The following is a 20,643-nucleotide window of genomic DNA, read 5'->3' on the forward strand; positions in this document are numbered from 1 at the left end:
ATTTATGCTATCTGGAATGTGTACTATAATTATTTACAATTACATATATCAAGAAATTGGTATAAACTAGACCTTTGTCTAAACTGTGTCTTCCTTCGTTTTCAGATCACATTTTTTCACTACTGGCGGCGCATGTTTCCCAGTCCGCCCTCCTCTTTACAATTAAATACCCTAGTATTCAGCTCGTAATTTTAGGTTTAGTCAGCGGTGGAAGTCTCGCTGCGAAATGTCTGTCAGTTGCTCATCGGCAATCGTACGGATTGTATGGAGTAGACTCGAGTGTATTAGAAAGAGAGATTGATATTAGATTATTTAAATAGAACTTTTTTTAATGGTTCGGTACAAGTAAATATGTGTAATTGATATACACACGTATCAGATGTACATGTATATAAAATATATACATTGTGTTACATCTTTTAGAATTCGAAATACTTTTGTCTTCAAAGACAACTATGAATCAAAGTGAAAGAGGTTAGGTTAAGTTCTTCAAGACTTTACTTGTCGTTTCATGAACACAATTAAATGAGTGTAATATTAGCTGTGTGTCGATTTTTAAGTTTTTTATTTCAAGGAAAAAACTTTTACTACGTGTACCGCACATTGTCATATATACATATATATATATACCTCGTCGCAGAAGATACTTGGAGAGGAATTATAGCTGAACGAAATATAATTTGGTAAGACATAAAAAGTTAAAAAAGATTATGTATTTTTCTGTTTACAAAACGGATTAAAATAATAACATCGATTAATAATTCAGCGTCTTATTCTTGCGCTAACAATATATTTTTTACTTTATTATCAAACAAATTTCTATCAAATTATTCCAAGAACTTATATTAAATTATTCCAAGAACTTTTTGATTATCTATAGAAAATACTAAATGAGCACGTTTGTATATGACGATTAATAATTCATTGGAAACTTGATTTAATATAAATACATATTTTTATTCTAACAGAAAAAAACCCTTTCTCTTTTATTAAAGTTTTATTGTTTCCACATGGAAATATTAAAGATTAAATCAACATATGAATATTATTTTTCTGATCAAAATGTTATAATAATAAAGATTAGTTCTTTCTTATGTCTTATATCATTCATTCATATAATGCGTATAAAGTTCAGTTGAGAAAATTAGATCAATTTTTACTCAATATAAACATATTTCTAATGAAATGGACTTTAAACTGAATATACTTTGAAAGAATTTGCATAATTCATATTTTCAAAAATGTATTTATAAAAATTGATTTAAAATTATATTTCATACTACTGATATATCCTATTTGCGTATTAAGGACATTAACTTTTATACGACCATTTAATTATTCGTAATTGTCGCATTTTCTTTTTACTAAAATATATTAAGATTGCAGTACATTAAAGTACTTCTAAGGTTGAATTATTGAAATATTATTCAACGAATTTGTAACAGTTACTTAGAGAGAAAATATGCAAATTATTTTTTATAGTAAAAAAATTATTTTCATCATTATTTGTTATCAAATTATTTTATTCAAGCTTTGAAAGCGAAAATTCATATTCAATATAAATTAAACTCAATGTCGTTGGTTTTTGAACGTCGTCATCATTGATCACGAGATTGGAGTGCGCGCGCGATATATATATATATATATATATAATATATTTCACTATCATCAAATCGACATTATGCAATATATCTGACAAACGTAGGCGATTCTTGGAAGAAGTGTTCACCTGTCGGTGAAAATAGAGTGACGTAAAAGCACGATAGTGTAGGAGAGCGCGTGAAATTTTCAGATCGTATTCCACGAAATAGACGTCACTACTACGCAGTGTGATCATCATTATCGTCTACCAAAAACGTTTTTCTACGAGTTCGAAAATTCATAGAAGAGCAAACACTTTGTAATAGTGTAGGTACAACTCATACCATTATATGTATATAATGGCTGATGATAAATTTTTATAAACCATTTAAAACATATTAAATATATAATGAACACGCTTAAAGGATAAATGTTATATAAACAAATCGACACTTAAGAAAGATATATAACTGAAACCATCAAAGTTTATTGTTGTCGCTTTTTATCGTGATGTTGAATTGTTTCTGTCGCTGTGATGGTTTTTGAAATAATTATCATCGCGAATATATTTTAACATTTAAAGAAAATTGATAATATATAACTATAATATTCATTTACGATATTTGTTCGGAAAATTATATATATACATATATTTATATATTTATATATAACTGATAAGGTTTAGATATATAAGAAAGTAAAATAAAAGAAATTAATTGGAATTTATGTATAATTCCATTAATTTGTTTTTCTTCTAATTTATTTTCTTATATATAATCTTGCTAATTCTTCAGTTACAAGTTAATTGTATTGCATGTATTTTGCAGCTTATTTATGTAGAATCAAAATAATTGAAATATAGTTTTTTTACTTATATCTCTAAAGTTCAGTTTATCTGAAAGAAATAATATTTATCAATCTTGCTAGTAATACAACACAAAAATCTCTAATATTGCATACTTAAAAAAAGATTAATTATCCAGTTTTTTTATTAAAATTTTGCTCTCGTATATTATTATAAATACTAGTTTAAAGAGTCTATAGTTTTAAATACTTTTATTTTGACATTTATAATAAATAAAATCATATGTGTTACAACATCATAACGTATACGCGAATGTGTTGCGTCGGCGGATTCTCCGAAGTTACGTCCCGTCCGTGGCGTTTATCTCGAAAAATCTACATAATGTGGTTAAAAGATCGCTTCGCGGAATTCCTTGCTTACTGAGTACGTCCCACATCTTTCCGTCGTCTTGTCAATAATCAGACCAGCTATTAATCGAGAATAATAATTGAAAATTGTGAGAGAGTATATTTATGGATAAAAGTTTATTGACGAAATTATTTGCATTCTCGTACATTTGTAAATACATCATTTTAAAAATTTTGAAGGAAATAATATCTATAAGATTTTTTCTTTCTCTAATAAGATTTAGTCGGATATGTAGAGTTTTAAAATTTCATTAGAGTTTTAAAACAAATAATTTTATTTTAAACTGCACTGTTCTTCAAGATTTATAATAGCAGTGCATTTTAACTTTTTGAACTCATAATATTAAAAGACATGATGAGTTTCTTGACAAAATGTATATGTTAAAGAAACGTTTCTCGTGTTTAACAATATTTTAAAGACACAAACTATTTTTACTTTTTCTTGAAAAGATTTTATAAATACGCGCAAGATTATCCAATTTTTTAAATTGAAACATGTATTAGCAATGCATTCGATTATCACAATGAATTAGCATAATAATCTCTTCAATTTCCTTTGTTATTATGAAATGTTTAAATTCTAAAAAGATAGGAATGTTAGGGAGGAGTGTTCATAAATAAGGAAATCTCATGTGATAGAAACATTATAGATTATGCAGTTTAATGAAAGAGAATACAAGAAGAATCAGCAAAGATTTTCATGCGTTTTGTTCGTACTGTTTGTCTAAACTTAAACAATATATTCACACAAAAAGTTTCGATCCCGAAAATACATATAATTATCAACTAGTCTAATATGCATAATATTTGATGCGTTTGCATTCGAACTCTAGTATACAAGTGTGCCATCCTACAAAAGCAATAGGGCCGCATACTATCCACATTATGATCTACATTATTATCTACATTATGATTAAAATTGCATAGACATTTTTTATTCACTCTTTCTTTTATCGTATTTTTCTCTTTCTTCTATTTCTTATTTTTATCCTTTTTTTCTCATATATTTTTGTCCCTCCTCTCCTTCACTCTCAGAAAATGAAATGATGCGATATTCCTTGAAGTTGAATTGTACTAAGTAGCTTTGCTAAGCTCAGATTCTTAAAGAAAAGACGCCTTCCGTCTCCCTCTCTCTTGTTTGCTATCTCATTCCTATGATTCAAGAGAGATCTAATGACAAAAAGCGCACAAACGAATTGTCTTCTCGTTTTACAACATTTTTCTCAGTAATAGCTACCAAGAAATTAATCACAACGGCTCAATCTCTTTTTGAAAAATTATACTCCTCTAGGGCAGATTTCCAAATAATTTTCATCCACTTTAGATAACTTTTGTCACAAGTTATTTTCACAAACACTATTCCACCGCTATTAAACCTGTACCTCTACATGTATCTGTATTTGATTCGAGCATTGAGGGTGCATTTCAATAAAATATATAAATGTCAATTTAAAGAACTTGGTTAATTTTAACATTCTTTTGCGCGCACTCGCGCGTGTGTGTGTAAATATTCACTGTTCTAACGTACTTCGAAACTTTTGACATTTATATATATTACGTACACAACTTACATACATAAATTTGGAGAAAATAGAGAGAAAAGGAGAGAAAGAATAATTTAAACGTCATTATTTTTTGTAATATTATACAATAAAGATTCTAAGATAACACTAAAGTGATAAATAATATTTAATCCAATAATTGATTATTTTCTAATACAATGGTTTCTAAAAAAAATTATATAAAAAATATAAAACGACTCTAAAGTAGAGCATTTTGTAATTAATTATCTTTAATTTCATTTTATCTTTAACACTTCAAATATTTTATATTGATTTGATATATATTTTTTCCAATTTTTCTATTTAAAAATTACAATATATTTTAGAAAAACAGTTTTAAAAAGTTAATATTCAATTATGCAACATAATATGTGAAATCATATCTTGTAATTTGTTCATATACTTTTTATTTATTTCTTTTAGCCAATTTATGCGAAAGTGATTTATATTATAAAATAAAGAAAAGGATCTCTCTCTTTTCTTTTCTTTCATACACACACACACACACACACACACACGACATGCAATTTTTTATAGTTATATAACAAATAGAATATATTTTATTTGTTTCTATTCGAAAATTTTATCTTCGCGGAAATTCGCATATCCCACTATGTGCTTGCTATTTCACCTTCGGGGACATATGTCGAAGACAATAATAGCCATGAAAATTTAAAACGGAATATATACGTGTGCGCGTGCACAAACATGCCCCACGAAGAAAGAACCGAAAAGAAAGAGGTTTCTAGATGGCTTGGCCTTCTGATATTGCGACACTCGACCACTCGAGGCCCCGAGTCCCCGCTTCGTGGAAGCACGAGTTCGAGCGATTCCACAAATACTTTGAAATCAATGACACACGGAATTCACGTACGAGAACAAGGCAGAATGTGTACTCTTACAGGAACGTAATAAGCACATATACCCGTAAATAGAATAGCTGGGATATTTTTATAAACAATGCACAAGTTGTAATATTGATGTAACTTTCCTTTAATGAAGATATTGAAACAATTTTTTTTAATTTAACTCTAACAATAGTAAGAAAGTTATTATATTCAATAAAAATATATTTTTTATAATTTAATATAAAACAAAAGATGGAAAAAGATTTATATGTAAAATTTAATATTATAAGAGAACTGAAAACAATTTATAGCAATTGAATTAAACAAGAATTGAGGAGAATCTCCATCTTATTCATAAAATTACGATATATTTGTAAGATGTTTAAAAAATAACAATATTCTAAAGGTATTAAAAGGTCGAAAGGTGCACAAAACTTGCAACTCTTTAGAATCTTAATGTTATTTAATTTTATTTATTTTAAATATTTTGAAACTATATTTCTAAATTCTTTTATTTTTTATTAACAATTTTAATTCATACTTTGCAATATAAATTTTATTTCTAAATTATATTCAGCTATATAGTTTCTGAATTGTGATTAGAAACAAAAGAGTTTTGATAAATTTGCATTTTAAAGATGATATATCTTTTTAGTCTATTTTAAATAAATTGACTTTGCTAATAAAATCTTATAATATGTATAAAAACCAGACATTCAATTTTAGAATTCAAACTTGAAAAGAGAACACCGTCTACACAACTAAATAGCAAAAATATAAAAACATAGTTTCAACTTTCAACAAGGAAAATATCACATTTCATTCACTAATTGTGCTTATAAAATATATCTATGCCTGTGATTTTATTGTACACACGTTATAGAAAATGTTACACAGAATTGTATAACATTTATATCTCTTAATGTTTTTAAATTTTGATAAAATAAAAAGACTTATTCAGTAAATTTTCCCCAAAATATTATTTAACTGATGATAAATCAAATATTGATTAAAAATATAAATATTTTCCTAATATTTATTGCTTTATCAATATCAGAATTAATTAATTTCCCTATCTTCTTTTGACACTGATAAAAACAAAATTATTCACAAGATTATTTGTAACTGATATCTTTTAATATTAGAGAAAACTAAAATATAAAATAAAATTTATGAAATATATAGCAATTTGCAATTGATGTCAGACACGATAAATATCAGTAAAATTTATACTGAAATAGAATCCATAGCTAACTGTGTCAATAATATTATCACAGGCTTAGAAAAATGAAATATATCTATGATGTTGCCCAAAAATTCGTGGAATTTGCCCATAAAAAATATTGCTTATTTCAACTTTTAGCTTCCATTATTTTTTTTCGAAATAATCCCCTCGAACATGGATGTAACTCTATTTCAACACGTTTTTTCCATAATCTTATAATTAATAATAATTTTCACGCATTTCTAAAATTCTTTAAGTATGAGTGTTTTAAACATCTGCGATTGTTCTTGGATCTTCTAAATTCATCAAAATCATATCAAAACAGCCTTTGTTTTGGAATTTTAGCTTGAATAACAGAATAATGTCGCAGGGAGTGAGATCAGACGAGGAATAGATGAAAAATCGACTGTCGTGTTTTTGAAAGCCAAGCTGCCAACAATACTATCATTCACAATTCCATCACGCAATGTGAATACCTAAAAATCCTTAAATATTTGAAGACTTCTTTAAGGATGAAATCATGGAGAAAAGCCATTTTTAAATATCCATTTTTAAAAGGTTTTCTCTACTTTGGCAAAGAAAATGACAATAAGTTGGAATTAATAATTCTTTTCTTATGGGCAAATTCCCTGAACCTTTGGATAGCAACATATATATGAGAAAAGAGAAATAAAAATATACTTATACGCAGTATGTAAAAATTTATAACAATTAAAAATTGTTATTTAAATTTAAAATTATTATTAAATATTTAAAGATTTGTAATATTTAAAAATGTTCTTATATATTACTCCGTCATATCACTCGTTGATGATACAGTATTCGATTAAATTTACCAACAGATGACGGTCGAACAATCAAAATAATTGCGATATTTGCCAATATAATAGGCTAATAATAGTAAACGTTGTTTGAAAGCAGACAATTATTACGATTTAAATATATTTAAAATATGGAAATTATTAATCCAAAAAAACTTCTTTAAGATATATATATATATATATATATATATATATATAATATTAGATATTTCTCCCTTTCTCTTCTCACATCTACTGGATTTAAATATATATATATATATATTTAAATCCAGTAGATGTGAGAAGAGAAAGGGAGAAGTATCTAATATTTGTAGGATATATATCTATTCTCTATATCTCTCTTAATTTTTTATCTCACTCGTTGGTTCTCATCTAATTTCGATTGTTCAATTTTCAATCTCCGATGCAAGTTACGATGCAAAGTGCTCAAAATTAAACACGATATCGCTTTTATATTTGAGATTTGATTTTACTGCACGCTATATGCATGCATATACGTGTCATATGTAGGTCAAATCATAATGGAATTCCACGTATTAATAACATTGTACCGCGCATTCTCAGATACATACGATCGTCAATATGTATTTATATGCGAATGCGTGCGCGTTTACACTCACATGACGTACGTATTTGTAGATGTAGGTCAAAGCAAAGTGGAATTTAGATTAATAAAGCAAATGCGCTCGGCTCGATTAAGAAAATTATTTGCGAGTACATGTATTGGCATTTTAAATTGGATCTAGACCAAATGTACAAAGAATGTACAAATATTAGCAAATATCAGTAAAAAAGCATTATATAATTCATAAATTTTATAAAAATTATTTTTTATATAAAATTTTTAAATTTAAAAGAGATTAATGATCAATTCATCCTTTTCACTTTGATTTATTTGTAATTATTCGTGCTCATTCGTTTATAACCTGAATTCGACTATAAACGTTAAAAAACCAAAATCAATTTCTCTTCTATTCCAAGTTTAACTTTAACGCAATAAAATAAAAATCTAGAAAAATGTCTATATGAAACATATATCTCTATATGAACATTTTTTATAATATAGACAAACAAACTCGTTACACAAAACAGGTTCGAATATATAACTGTACTGAACCAATATTGATAAAATTTGATAGAGGTGTAGTTAAAGATTAATACAAGAGATTTCAAAATTTGGCGAAAGATAGGTTCCGCGCGTTTTATAAAATTAGTCCTAACCTAAAATTTTATAGCCAGACGGTGTATATCAACAATGTTTTATTCACGCGATATACTATAATAGATTACGTCGATAAATATAATATTTTTATTACCCTAAGAAATATCCCAAGAATCTGCACTGCAACGCACATGCATACATGGGACATGTGTACGTGTGCGTATACGTATACGTATGCATGCATATATGTATTATCAACACGCCCCACATTTCTCACAGTTTCATCGCATATGAGCGATTATGACGAAAACGAATATTATATGGTAAAATCTCGCGTTTTCATCTTTCTTAATATACGAATCAAGCAAATAAATATATGTGGTGAACTTATTTAATCTAAGAGAATAAAGATTGTTTGTCTGCTTTTATTCTGAAATATTTTTCATCTCAAAAAATAAAAACGTATATAATATAATTATATCAAAAATCTTGTACAAATAAGAAGAAATGGTTTTTCTACAATTTAAAAAAATATAATTTTATTAATTATAGCAGAAAGATGTACATAACACAATAATTAATAATATACACGCACATATTATATACTATCATAAACATTATATTATAGATAATTTATCATAAATATTATTATATAATATATAAATTAATTTTCTCTTTATCAAAATTGTCATTAAATATAATAAATTTATGAAATATGTTGAAGACCTTCTTTTCGATTTACGAATTAATAACATGTAGATAAAAAAACTGCAATTCAATTATTATAAAAATTCTAAAATTTGAAACCATATAATTGTCATAAAACTTGCTTTCGCAAATTAAACAAAGATTTGACGCGAATTTGACTTATTATAAAGTATCTTTGCTAATAAAACTGAAACAAACATATTATTAATGAATCCGATTGTACTTGTTTTTCTTTCTTAAATGAGATAGGTATGCTTATTTACTAAAAAGTTACAAAACGATATTATAAAGTATATTTATATAACATATTTTATTATTTTCGTAAATAATTATTCACTTCCCCGTAATTATCGACGCATATATATATATATATATATATATATATATATATATATATATATATATATATATATGTATGCAATACTTTGTTAATTGGGAAGCATCTCAAAAGCTTATTTCTTGAGAATGATATATATTAATTCATTTATTATACAGTTTCTAGCAAATTCTTGCTAATTCTTCTGTAGTAAATTCTTTTTCAGTCAGTATCGTTTATTTATTATAGGCTGTTAACTTTAATATAAATGATGCGATATTGCCATCTGTAGCTCTTTTAATTAAGAATATCCGCGCTCATTCTTCAAGTTGCTTGATATGTAATGTCGTAATCGCTTACATATTTTATCTATCTATCACAAAGAAATATCTATTAAAGCAAATTATCAGAGATGTATGAAGGTATCTCGCGATTTATCCTTTCGTAACTCATGTAGATTGCATTGATTCGATGGTATAAACTTTGTAACAAAAAGTTAATTTTTTCTAAGCTAATTGGATGCGAAAAACCTTTTCCATACAAATCTTTATTATTGTCCGATGTCACTGTCAACAATGACATGTCTGTTGTATGTATGTATGTACTTACGTATACGATTTCTCGGTATCGATGTAATCGCAGTATCGCTCGTGCGATAATCAGTCACTAGAATACGATTAATCGTGAATGTGTGTATGTATGTATGTGCCATATCGAGAAAGAAACGATAGGACTTCTCTTGTATGACGAAGTAAATTATTGACTTTTTAAAGGAAATAAAATAGAATTCAATAACTTCAGTAAGCATTTTATTAATTACTAACATTATAATTTTTATCTATATTTCCTCGTTGAATTATTTGGAAATATTTAAGCTGAAGAAAAAACGAAAGTCTTAGAAAATAAACATTAACGGATCTCTCTACACACAGTGTGAGTTGCTCAATCATCATACACTTGCACGAGCACACAGATGCTCACACAAAACTAGATATCGTATCATCATGTATGATATGTCCGTAGATTATAACAAGATATTAATGTTCATGAAAGACTACGTATATAAAGGGATATCAAGACTCTATTCACATTTCTCTCATTCATTATATATTATAATTTACACGCGTATATGATCTTTCTATTTTACACTCTTAATATGTGTTTTTTTATGTTTCTATATATACATGCACATCCATGAAATAATGCTTAAATAAACGAGAAAGATTTCTTTAAGGTGTGCATAATCATAATAGACATCTTTTATTATATTTTTGTTTAAAAAATTAATTTACAATGGTTTTAATTCACAACGATTCATTATATATTATTACGCGCGATGTACAATGACACAAATAAGCAACTTAATATAATATTGCTATGCATCAATAGAGTAATACAAGTTATTGTTTATTAAGTTATTATTTGTTTTGTTATTTCAGATTGGAACGCTCTGTAAATGTGTTACATCGATTGCGATGATCCAATCGCGAGTGTACCAAAATCGCCAATGACAATGATATGTCCAAATTGTCGCCATCGTTTCCCAATATCGGATTATTGCCGGGAACGGAGCGAAGAAATTAGTTGGAAAGAAACTGAGAAACAAGAGAAACAGAAAGTGGAAAAGGAAGAAGAGACCGCCGTCCATTCGACGATAGCGACCTGTTACATCACCGATTTTCTAGTGTCGCACGGTTACACCAACGGCGACAGCAGCTTCATAAACGTGCCGACAATCGTCCACGAACCTGTCGTCTACCAGTCAGCCTATCGCTGCTCCAATGTTCAATTTGCCAACTCCGAGACAATGAAATTCTCTTGTGATGCTCAGACATCGGCGGAACAGAATCCATCCTTAAGATTGCCGATCAATCAATTGACAACAAACAATCACCCCCATATAAATCCCCTAATTATGACGATGAAAAATATCGGCTATGGAATGACTTCTTCGAAAAATCATATCACGACCACATGTAAGCCCATCAACGATAGCATTATATTCACTACATCACCCAATATACACTCTGGTGGTTGTCTAATTCAAAGCATGGAAGCTGGAACTTTAGTGCAAGTCCCACCCATCGAAATACAACGAAAGCTCACCGGTGGTGGTTGTCTCGTGCAGAAGAAACATTTGCCCATTGAGGACGAGCGGTTAACAATGTTTAGGAACATGGAGAACTTCGCTCATCAAACATTTGTCGTGCCGCCAAGCGGCTGTTTAGAATTGCCTGGGAATAGAAAAATACTGCCTACGTTCAAGATGACAAGAGAAAATAGCGAAACAATGGGCACGGAATCGAGGCAGCGAAAAATATCGATTGAAACAAATGATTGCTGTCTCTGTAACGGTATAGTTGAGCAGAATCTTTGTCAGTGTCACGGTAAGTTGACTAACGCGTCTGACGATCGCGATTCGTTGCTATTTGAGCCTGTTGGTAATAGCATGCAGATTCGAGTGAACGCCAACATGCAGCTACCCGTGAACATGAGTGACTGCCGAATAAACATTACGACGACAACGGCAATACCATGTAGTCAGATCGTGACGATGAAATCACATGCTAGAAGTAAGGAAGAACAAAACGAAGACATTAATTGGGAGAGAAAAGAGCAAGAAAAACAGAAGAAAAGGGAGAAAGAGGCAACCATCCATTCGACGACGGCAACATGTTACGTTGCTGATCTTCTAGTATCGCGCAATTACACTAATGATAACGGCAGTTTCATAAATGTGCCGACAATCGTTCGCGAACCCACCATCTCCCAGTCAGCCCATCGCTTCGATGCTCAATTCGCCGACTCCGAGATAATGGAACTCTCGAATAACTCCGACAAAAATGTTATTAAACAATCGGACAATTTATATTGTGCGACGGAAAATCGAATTATTGCGACTAGAAACAGCAACAGTTGTAACAACAATGAGCGGAAGAACGGAGCATCGACCATTTCGGTGTCCCATCCTTGGGGGATATCGAGTCCCTGGAGCCTGGATACAAAATTGCTAAACAAAGACATAAGATTACGCGAGATAAGAAGACTATTGCAGACTTGCGGCTGGTATCACGAGAACATTAGTTGGAAACAAAGTGAAAATCTCTTGAGAAATACATCCATAGGTCGATGGCTAATGAGAGACAGCTCGGACAGTAGATATATCTTTGCGATATCTGTGCAAACAGCCAGAGGACCTACTTCTGTCAGAATGTGCTATTTCCTTAAACATTTTCAATTCGACGCTGAACCAGGACTGGCGTTGGCGATTCCGACTTTCGAATGTCCTATTACAATGTTGGAGCACTATGTTGAATATTCGAAAAAGTTGGATCGCAAAGAGGTGTGGGTTGATTATAGCGGACAATTATACAGCCAGATCTATTTAACCAAACCTCTGATCAAAGAAGTCAAATCGTTATCACATTTGGCCAGACTTGTCGTGAATAGAAACAAACTGCCCACCGAACATCTGCCTCTCTTGATTAGAAACTACCTCGCGGAATACCCATACACCCTTTAAATGTGTAATCACGTATCGTCAATTACGTAAAATCAATGCGCCTACCTTTTTCTTCCAATATCTAATAAAAATTTATTTTTCTACATCTCTACAACAATTTGTTTTTCGATAAATGATCTACGATATTTTTTGTATCGACAAAGTTTGCGTAATAGCGAAAATAATTACAGTTTACGCGAATGTAAATGAATACTCAATTTGTTATATAATAATTACTCATGTTCTTATTCTATACATATAATATTAAATATCTAGTCCTTCAACATTACTAACTTTGTGTTTTGTTTCTTAAGAAATGAAACGTTTTCTTTATGATAAATTACAAAATTACGAATTGATTTCTATTGTTCTGTGATGATCAAGATCGAATACTTTCTTTATTCCATTTTTTCTCACGTTTATTTTAATAGCATATGCACAATATCATTTTAGATTTATTCGTCATATATCAAATATGTAATAACGGAGGAACAGCGCGAGAACTTTAATTTAGTGCAAAAATACCAAATTTGAAATAGAAATAAATCTGGAATAAAGGAAGAAAAAAGAAAATTAAATAGATTTATTCGTAGATTTTTAGGTAAATCATTTTTTTTTTTAGATTTAATTTCTTTATTTCTATATATGTAAGATAAATTTATAGCATCGAATTGTCACATTTAATAAAAATTAAATTTACTGAATATATATAATGAGAATATGAGTTAAAGAATCAAAAGATTATTCTTCTCTATGCTATACAGGATGTCCGGCAATAATTGCCGAACTTTTCGTGTGCAGAAAAAACGGGTGAAACTGGATAAAAGAGTTTTCTACCGTTTTGCAATCTTTGCAATAATTAATGAGAAATTAATTAAAGAAGATAAGAGGGAATAAGAGCGCGCGGCGAGAAGAAATATCCTACCTATAATGTGGCGCATATTAGATGCATGACGAAGTGGTGAAGAAGAGGATCTCTCCAAAGGATGCTAGCGGCACTCAGTATTACTTCTAGCAATACGTTTGGTGAGCGTCCCGCTCATTGCTTCGTATCATGTTACAATGAAAAGGCTCTTGTCGCCACGCGCTTGTCTCGCACGAGCCGACCGATCTCTTTTAATAATTTCTCATTAATTATTGCGAAAATTGCAAAACGGTAACTTTCCTACTCAGTTTAACCTGATCCACTTGCACACGAGAGATTCAGCGAGATTATTGATTGGATATAATCAAACAAAAGGACTATTATAATCTATAACGCGATACAGTTTGTGAAGTTAAATGAAAATCGCATTAAGCTATAAATTAAATATCGATGTTAACAAAATTGAATATATTTGAAACATTTTATTATATTAAAAAGACAGCTAATTAAAAACTGACTTAATCATCGGTCAATCTGTCAGAATTAGTATATTCGGTAGAGTATATCTCCTTTAATTGGTATCTCCCCTCTACATGTATGTACTTTCATAAACACTAAAGGCCATTCCAGAATACGATGCAAATATTCCGTTGTCAGTTGTCAAACAATTGCGATCCAATTAGCATCAAACTAGTTCGATGTTGATTGGATCACAATAATTTGGCAACTGGCAACGGAATATTTGGGACATTTGCTACGTACTCTCTGTAATGACTCTAATTAAAATCTACATTTATTTTACTCGCATTCTTTAAAATTTTCTGTGCTTGAAACGTGTTAAATATATATTTAAGCGTTGAAAAAAGAGAGAGAGCGAAAAATTTGAGCGTAGGAAATGGAAACAAATTGAACAAACCTATAGCATCCTCTCTATATCATAATAATCCAGTAAACACTGTTATATTAATGTTATATAAAAGCAATAAAACGGAATGTTATAAATAATATACATAAGTATTACTGGTGAATTACTGCTTAATTTTCCATTCGTAAATATAACATATGTTATACGTTGTTACATCATATTCCATGGCTGCGTTCCAATATTTGCTGCCAATACTGAAAATCTATAGTTTACGTGATGTATACTATAGATTTTACAGTTCTGGCAGTGTGAATATTGGAACACAGCACATGTAGAATTGGTTCATATAAAATATTTTGGTTATATAGAGTTGGTAATTAAATAAATAAATTATATATATTTATAAAATTTATAAAATTTGAAGTTTATAATATACATAGAAATTTCAATTTTTTTACTTCAAATACGCAGTAAGTGGACTGTTTCCTATTTCGCGTTCAACTTCAAATAATTCGTTTAAAACATTCTGATTCTTTTGTTAGGATTATATTAGAAATTAAATTTACAAGAAAAGACACTTAAGATCCAGATCTTATGTTAATACTTGTCCTATTAGACTTTATATCCGTTTTATAGAGAAAAATTGAACACGAGCTAGGGCACCTACACACAGAACGCGACAACGCGTTACGCATGGCGAGAGAAAGAATGCAATGTTTAACGAGTTTCTTCATCTTTCAATTCAATTAAATGGAGATATAATCTTCCCCATCTTCATAGATGTCTATAATCCCCTCTTACATTTAAGAGAGAATGCTAGACTTCTTAAAACTTTTTCTAATTTTGGTGCAACATTTGATACAGTTCATCAATGCAGTCTGTCAAGCTTTCTATCTGTATATTTATATTTACTGTCTATGCTATGGATAAATCCAAAATAACATTGTTTTTCGATATATGACTATGATAGATCAGATATAGACCAGATGAATCAATATGCTTGGGCCAAAAAACTGCCAATAATGTGAAATTTGTGCCTATATGTAACTTATTTATATTATATATTTTGCTGTATTGTGTGCTTTTATAGGAGTAAATATTGATGCTTTGAAAGAATCACAAAATTGGATGTGGGCCTATAGAACTCAGGTATTTGCTAAATGCTGCATAGAATTGTCCAGCCCTTTGAACCTCTCCAACGCTGAAAAAAAGATGACACAATATAATAATAAACATGTAATAAAGTTTAATTAACCTTTTTCATTTAGAAAAAAAAATTATTTTGTGAGGATATCTGACAACTCATGTGTACTTATTCTCCAAAAAGTGAAAATTTGTTGTGAATTTTTTTCACATTTGTTGAAAAAAATTAAAAGCTATTTTCGAATAATGGCTTACATGAATTTTTGTCATGTAATATCTCGTTAATTAATTTATCGTACTTATCATTATAGTTCATATAGAATCAGATGATAAAATCGAAAAGATTAAATTTTTTCTTTAACTTCTCGGCGTGTATATATAAACATCTACACACATATATCGCATGCATCTATGAAAGAAAGATTGACTTTAATTGTAACAGAGCATATTAAAAAGACACACAGTCTCTCTAAACTGTTATTTAAAAGTAAATTTTCTGTCATAAACTGCATTCTGTCTTAATCATGGTCTTATTCATTAAAAGTCAAGCAAATGTAAAAAATTAAATATACATATATAGTATAGTTTGCTTTTGTCTACTTTAGGATTAAAATTAAATTAGTAAGTTTACCGTAATTCCGTAATATTACGTTCTTTGCTGGAAATAATGTCTTGGAGCTGTTTTCTTTCTCTATCGCGATCACAAAACAGTTCAGTGTGAATAATTTGAACTTCGTTTAATCGCACATGGAGCGCAGTAATCTGTTGATTCATTTTTTCCATTTGAATATTTTGATCTTTTAATCTTGCTCTTTCCTCGAAAAGTTCTTGTTTTAACTTCTCGCTTATCTGTTTTTCTTGATTAAGCTCATCTTTAAGCAAATTGTATTGTCTTTGAGGTTCGACTAACTCGCTCTGAAAACTTGCTATTTGGCATTGCAAGAAGGACACAATTCTTTGAGAATCAGCCAATTTTTCTTCCAATGTATTTTTCTCCTCTTCTATTTTTTTGTAACTTTCTTCCAGTTTTGCATACCTGTATGAAAAAGTATCTAAAGTAAAAACTTTGGGAGAGAAATAAAACTTGTAGTCTTTGTTTGCTATGTTTTACACCAATGCATCTCTACCATTTGCCCAAAGATTGCCATAACATTTCATGATGAAGCAAACATTTTATAAACATATCAACAATGTAACATAATTATTTTGGTAAACTGTTTACCAAAAAACTGTTTACCCAACTGTTACTGTTTATTTAATTGTACAAAAATTACAAAAACTAACTAAACTAACTAAAATTACACTACTAACGAGTTTAAAAACCTTTTTATATTTTTATAAAATTAAATAAAAATTATATTATCGAACAACCTGAATATTTTATGCTCTGCGTCGTCTAATTTAGTCTTTAAAAGCCCTTGTTTTTCACACAAATCGTGCAATTCGCTTCTGCTTTTATGTAATTTGCTCTGGCAAACTTTAAAAGCTTGTGTGATCTCTTTTAGTGTGTTTTTCAGAATATTGAGTTCGAGTCTGTGTTTATTATCGCGCTCCTTGGATTCTCTTTTCAAACGATACATATCAATCTTATTCTTCGATAGCAGATCTTCGTATGCTCGCGTACTAGATTCAAGTTTATCCCTTTGTAAATCAATATCTAATAGATTTTTGTGAATTTCTCTTTCATATTGTCGAATCTATTAGACATAAGAAGAATAAGATTAAAAAGTAAACTTGTACAGTTCTTCATATTATCTTCTACAAAATTTAATAAATCTTTTATATATATATATTGCAATAACGTAAATTGCATAGAGGATATTATGTAGATAAAATAACTGCTGCATTTTAAATTGAATCACTTCCAAAATTAAAACATTACTTTCATTATTTTGGATAAAACTGTATCGAGATAAAAGGAATTTTAATTATATTTTTCAATTAAGAGATTTCTATAGGAAAGTTTTGCTCAAAAGTTTCGATTGAACTTCAAAAATATATTTAAAGAAAAATAAATTTTATCATTTTACCTTAGAATCTGCCTCTTTTTTGTTTTGCGAACATTCATTATAATCGTTCTTCAAATCCTTATAACTCTTCTGCCAGTTTTTCTTTGCTTCATCATGACTCTTCTGCAATTCGGCAATTTCCCTAGCTTTATTCGAATCAAACTTCTGCTTCTCCTCCTGCAATTGATTAATCTCAGTTTGTAGCAAGCTTAGCTGTGCTCGTACATCATTCATCTCTGCGATTTTTGTCGTGAGCTCACCGGTCAGTAGATCGATTACTGTGGTACGTTCCTGTAACATTTTACCGAGATCGACAATCTTGGCATCTATCTCGATTGCCTTATTATTGTAATCTCTTGAGGAAATATTTACACATGCGTTTGAATTATTTTTATTGTCGTCCAATTCTGTATTTATTCCCGAGTTTATTTCTAAAGGATTAATTCGATCGTTAATCTCCATATCTGCAGAGGATTGAAGAATAACAGTCTTGACTTTTTCTTTCTGATGTAGCATTAAATGCTTTTGCTCTGAATAAGCCGTTTCAAGATCGTTACTTGTCGTTGACAGTATAAAATCCTTTACTATCGTTTCTGTCGGAAATTTTACGAATTTTGCATCGATAGATAAAGCGATTTTGGTGATGGAATATCTATGACGATTTTCTTGTAGCTGTTTTTCAATCGCTAACATAATGTCCTCAGGTATACAATTTCCATACAGAACAAGATTGGTAATAATCTTGTTTTCACATATTGCTTTCAATAGCAGTTGCCCGCCTTGCAAGCCCAATGTATTCCAGGACAAATCGATGCTTTTCAAAACCTTATTCTGATGTATCATTTTACATAGATGCTCAGCACAATGTGGCGATATTTGATTATATCTGCATGATCAACATCATTGTCCTTTTTTATTCTTTACTCTTAGTTGGTTTCAATCATATATTATACTATTGACTTTTAACTTTTATTTTCAAGTTAATTTCATTAAAGGAACTTTTCTCTGTATAATTTGTATATTTCTTATAAAAAATAGTTTATTAGATAGATAAGAAGTTTATTAATAGTTTATTAGATAGATAAGAAAAGAAAGGAGGAAATGTATATACAATTGCAATTCATCAACTAATATCCTCATTCAATAAATGGAACAAATTTCTCAAAGCATAAACTTTCAAATAAATTGTTTAACAATTTACCATCATTAATGTATATTTTTAATTTAAACTAATGATAATATACTAATAAATATTTTCCTAACACAAATTTAAAAATATAAATACATAAAAGATACAAAAATAAAAAACACTTGATATCTAATATGTAAAGATTCACAAGTGAAACTTATACAAGCACCAAAATTTATATTTTTGATACATAATAGATTTTTTTGTTTTAATTGCAGTTTATATATATATATATGTTATTTTTGCTTTTTAAAGTAATACGAAGCATGTATCAGATATAAACCTGTAATTTCAATTGGAAAAGAATAGAAGAAAATATAGCTGAAACAAATAATAAAAATCTCAATGTTACCTGAGATCGACTTGCTCGATATTGTGATTTTTAGTTAAGCCATCGCAGAAAATAGCAAATGAATCTATATGAGATCCTATGCTATTCCACTCGATATATAATTGTTTGAGTGTGTTGTTGTATGCAAGAATCCGTCCTAATTGCGCAACTGAAGGCCCATTCACATTATTACCCTTTAACTTTAGAGTTGTCACAGTAGTTCCCTCGCAGAATGCGTTAAGAATGCTATCAAGACCCTTTGGTAGTAACATGCAGTCACTCATATCGAGTGTTTTAATCGTAGAACTGGACACTAATGTCTGTGCTATAATCTCGCAAACTGGTATTATTATTGATAGGCAAGATAATCGTAATTCCCCAGTGATACTGTGAAAGATGAATTATATAAATTTCTACTATAAATTTTTAATTACAATTATGCTCAAGATGAGAACGAATATTTTTTTCTCAAATATGTAAATAGAATAGAACATGATATATCTCATCATCATCGTCATCAAATTTTTTATCACAAACTCTCGCGAAAAAATAATTATAAATAGATATTTAACCATTTAACCTGTTTGATAAAACTGATTGCGATAACGTCACAAAATAATATAGTTATACTTACAAATATAAGTTAAATTAGGTTAGATATAAAAATATAAATACGTACCTGCTAACTTTGATCGCATCTGAGATCTCAGGAGCCGAGAAAATTTTACGTTTCTTGCACAAACGAAAAAAAAATTCATAATCTTGTAACATTTTTACGCAAAACTTGAAACTTTTGTGATAACTTTTCCAACAGATATAAATATATATATTTTCACGCCGAATGTCATAAAAAGATTGCTTTATACTTATCGCTAATCTTTTACCGTCTTTTACTCATCAACCAATTTTAATATAAAAATCACGTATCGACATGCAGCGAGAAGCGAAAGTGTTCTCGGTTGCAGTCGTAATTCGTATGTTTATGCCATGCCATACGGATTGGTGTATGCTCTTAATTTTGACTGAATCTAAGAGCATACACCAATCAGATTCACGAATTTTACAACAGTTGCAAAGCAGCTTTTCCTGCTGAACGCAGCCATTGACTTACATAACATAATACTCGATGCTCATTGGTCCATATGATCTTATGTTATGCATATGCAGCTATGCAATTTTGTGTGTGATGGCCTTAAGGTTGTAAGGCCGTAGTCGTAAGAAATTGACCAATCACAGTTGATTATTCTCCTGAACTTCAACTGGGATTGGTCAATTTCTTACGACTACGGCCTTACAACCTTATG

General features: G+C 29.5%; 2 protein-coding genes across 2 annotated transcripts; one reads left to right on the forward strand and one right to left on the reverse strand.

Moving 5' to 3' along the window:
* The first annotated feature begins 213 nt into the window (after window positions 1-213).
* LOC145960033 (uncharacterized) lies at window positions 214-14,816 on the forward strand. The gene is made up of 2 exons (XM_083079296.1): window positions 214-683; window positions 10,875-14,816. The coding sequence occupies exon 2, from the start codon at window positions 10,892-10,894 to the stop codon at window positions 12,956-12,958; it is 2,067 nt and encodes a 688-aa protein (XP_082935422.1). The 5' UTR covers window positions 214-683; window positions 10,875-10,891; the 3' UTR covers window positions 12,959-14,816.
* Window positions 11,099-20,388, reverse strand: LOC145960032 (uncharacterized). The gene is made up of 6 exons (XM_083079295.1): window positions 20,019-20,388; window positions 19,361-19,726; window positions 17,841-18,705; window positions 17,182-17,507; window positions 16,442-16,846; window positions 11,099-15,868 (listed from the first exon to the last, which is right to left on the reverse strand). Exons 1-6 carry the CDS (start codon window positions 20,108-20,110, stop codon window positions 15,784-15,786), a joined length of 2,139 nt encoding a protein of 712 aa, XP_082935421.1. The 5' UTR covers window positions 20,111-20,388; the 3' UTR covers window positions 11,099-15,783.
* Window positions 20,389-20,643: the final 255 nt, after the last annotated feature.

The sequence above is a fragment of the Camponotus vicinus genome, unplaced genomic scaffold, assembly GCF_025532165.1.
Source record: "Camponotus vicinus isolate PSW18456_S1 unplaced genomic scaffold, iyCamVici1.0 SCAF_10, whole genome shotgun sequence".
In the NCBI taxonomy this organism is placed as follows: domain Eukaryota; kingdom Metazoa; phylum Arthropoda; class Insecta; order Hymenoptera; family Formicidae; genus Camponotus; species Camponotus vicinus.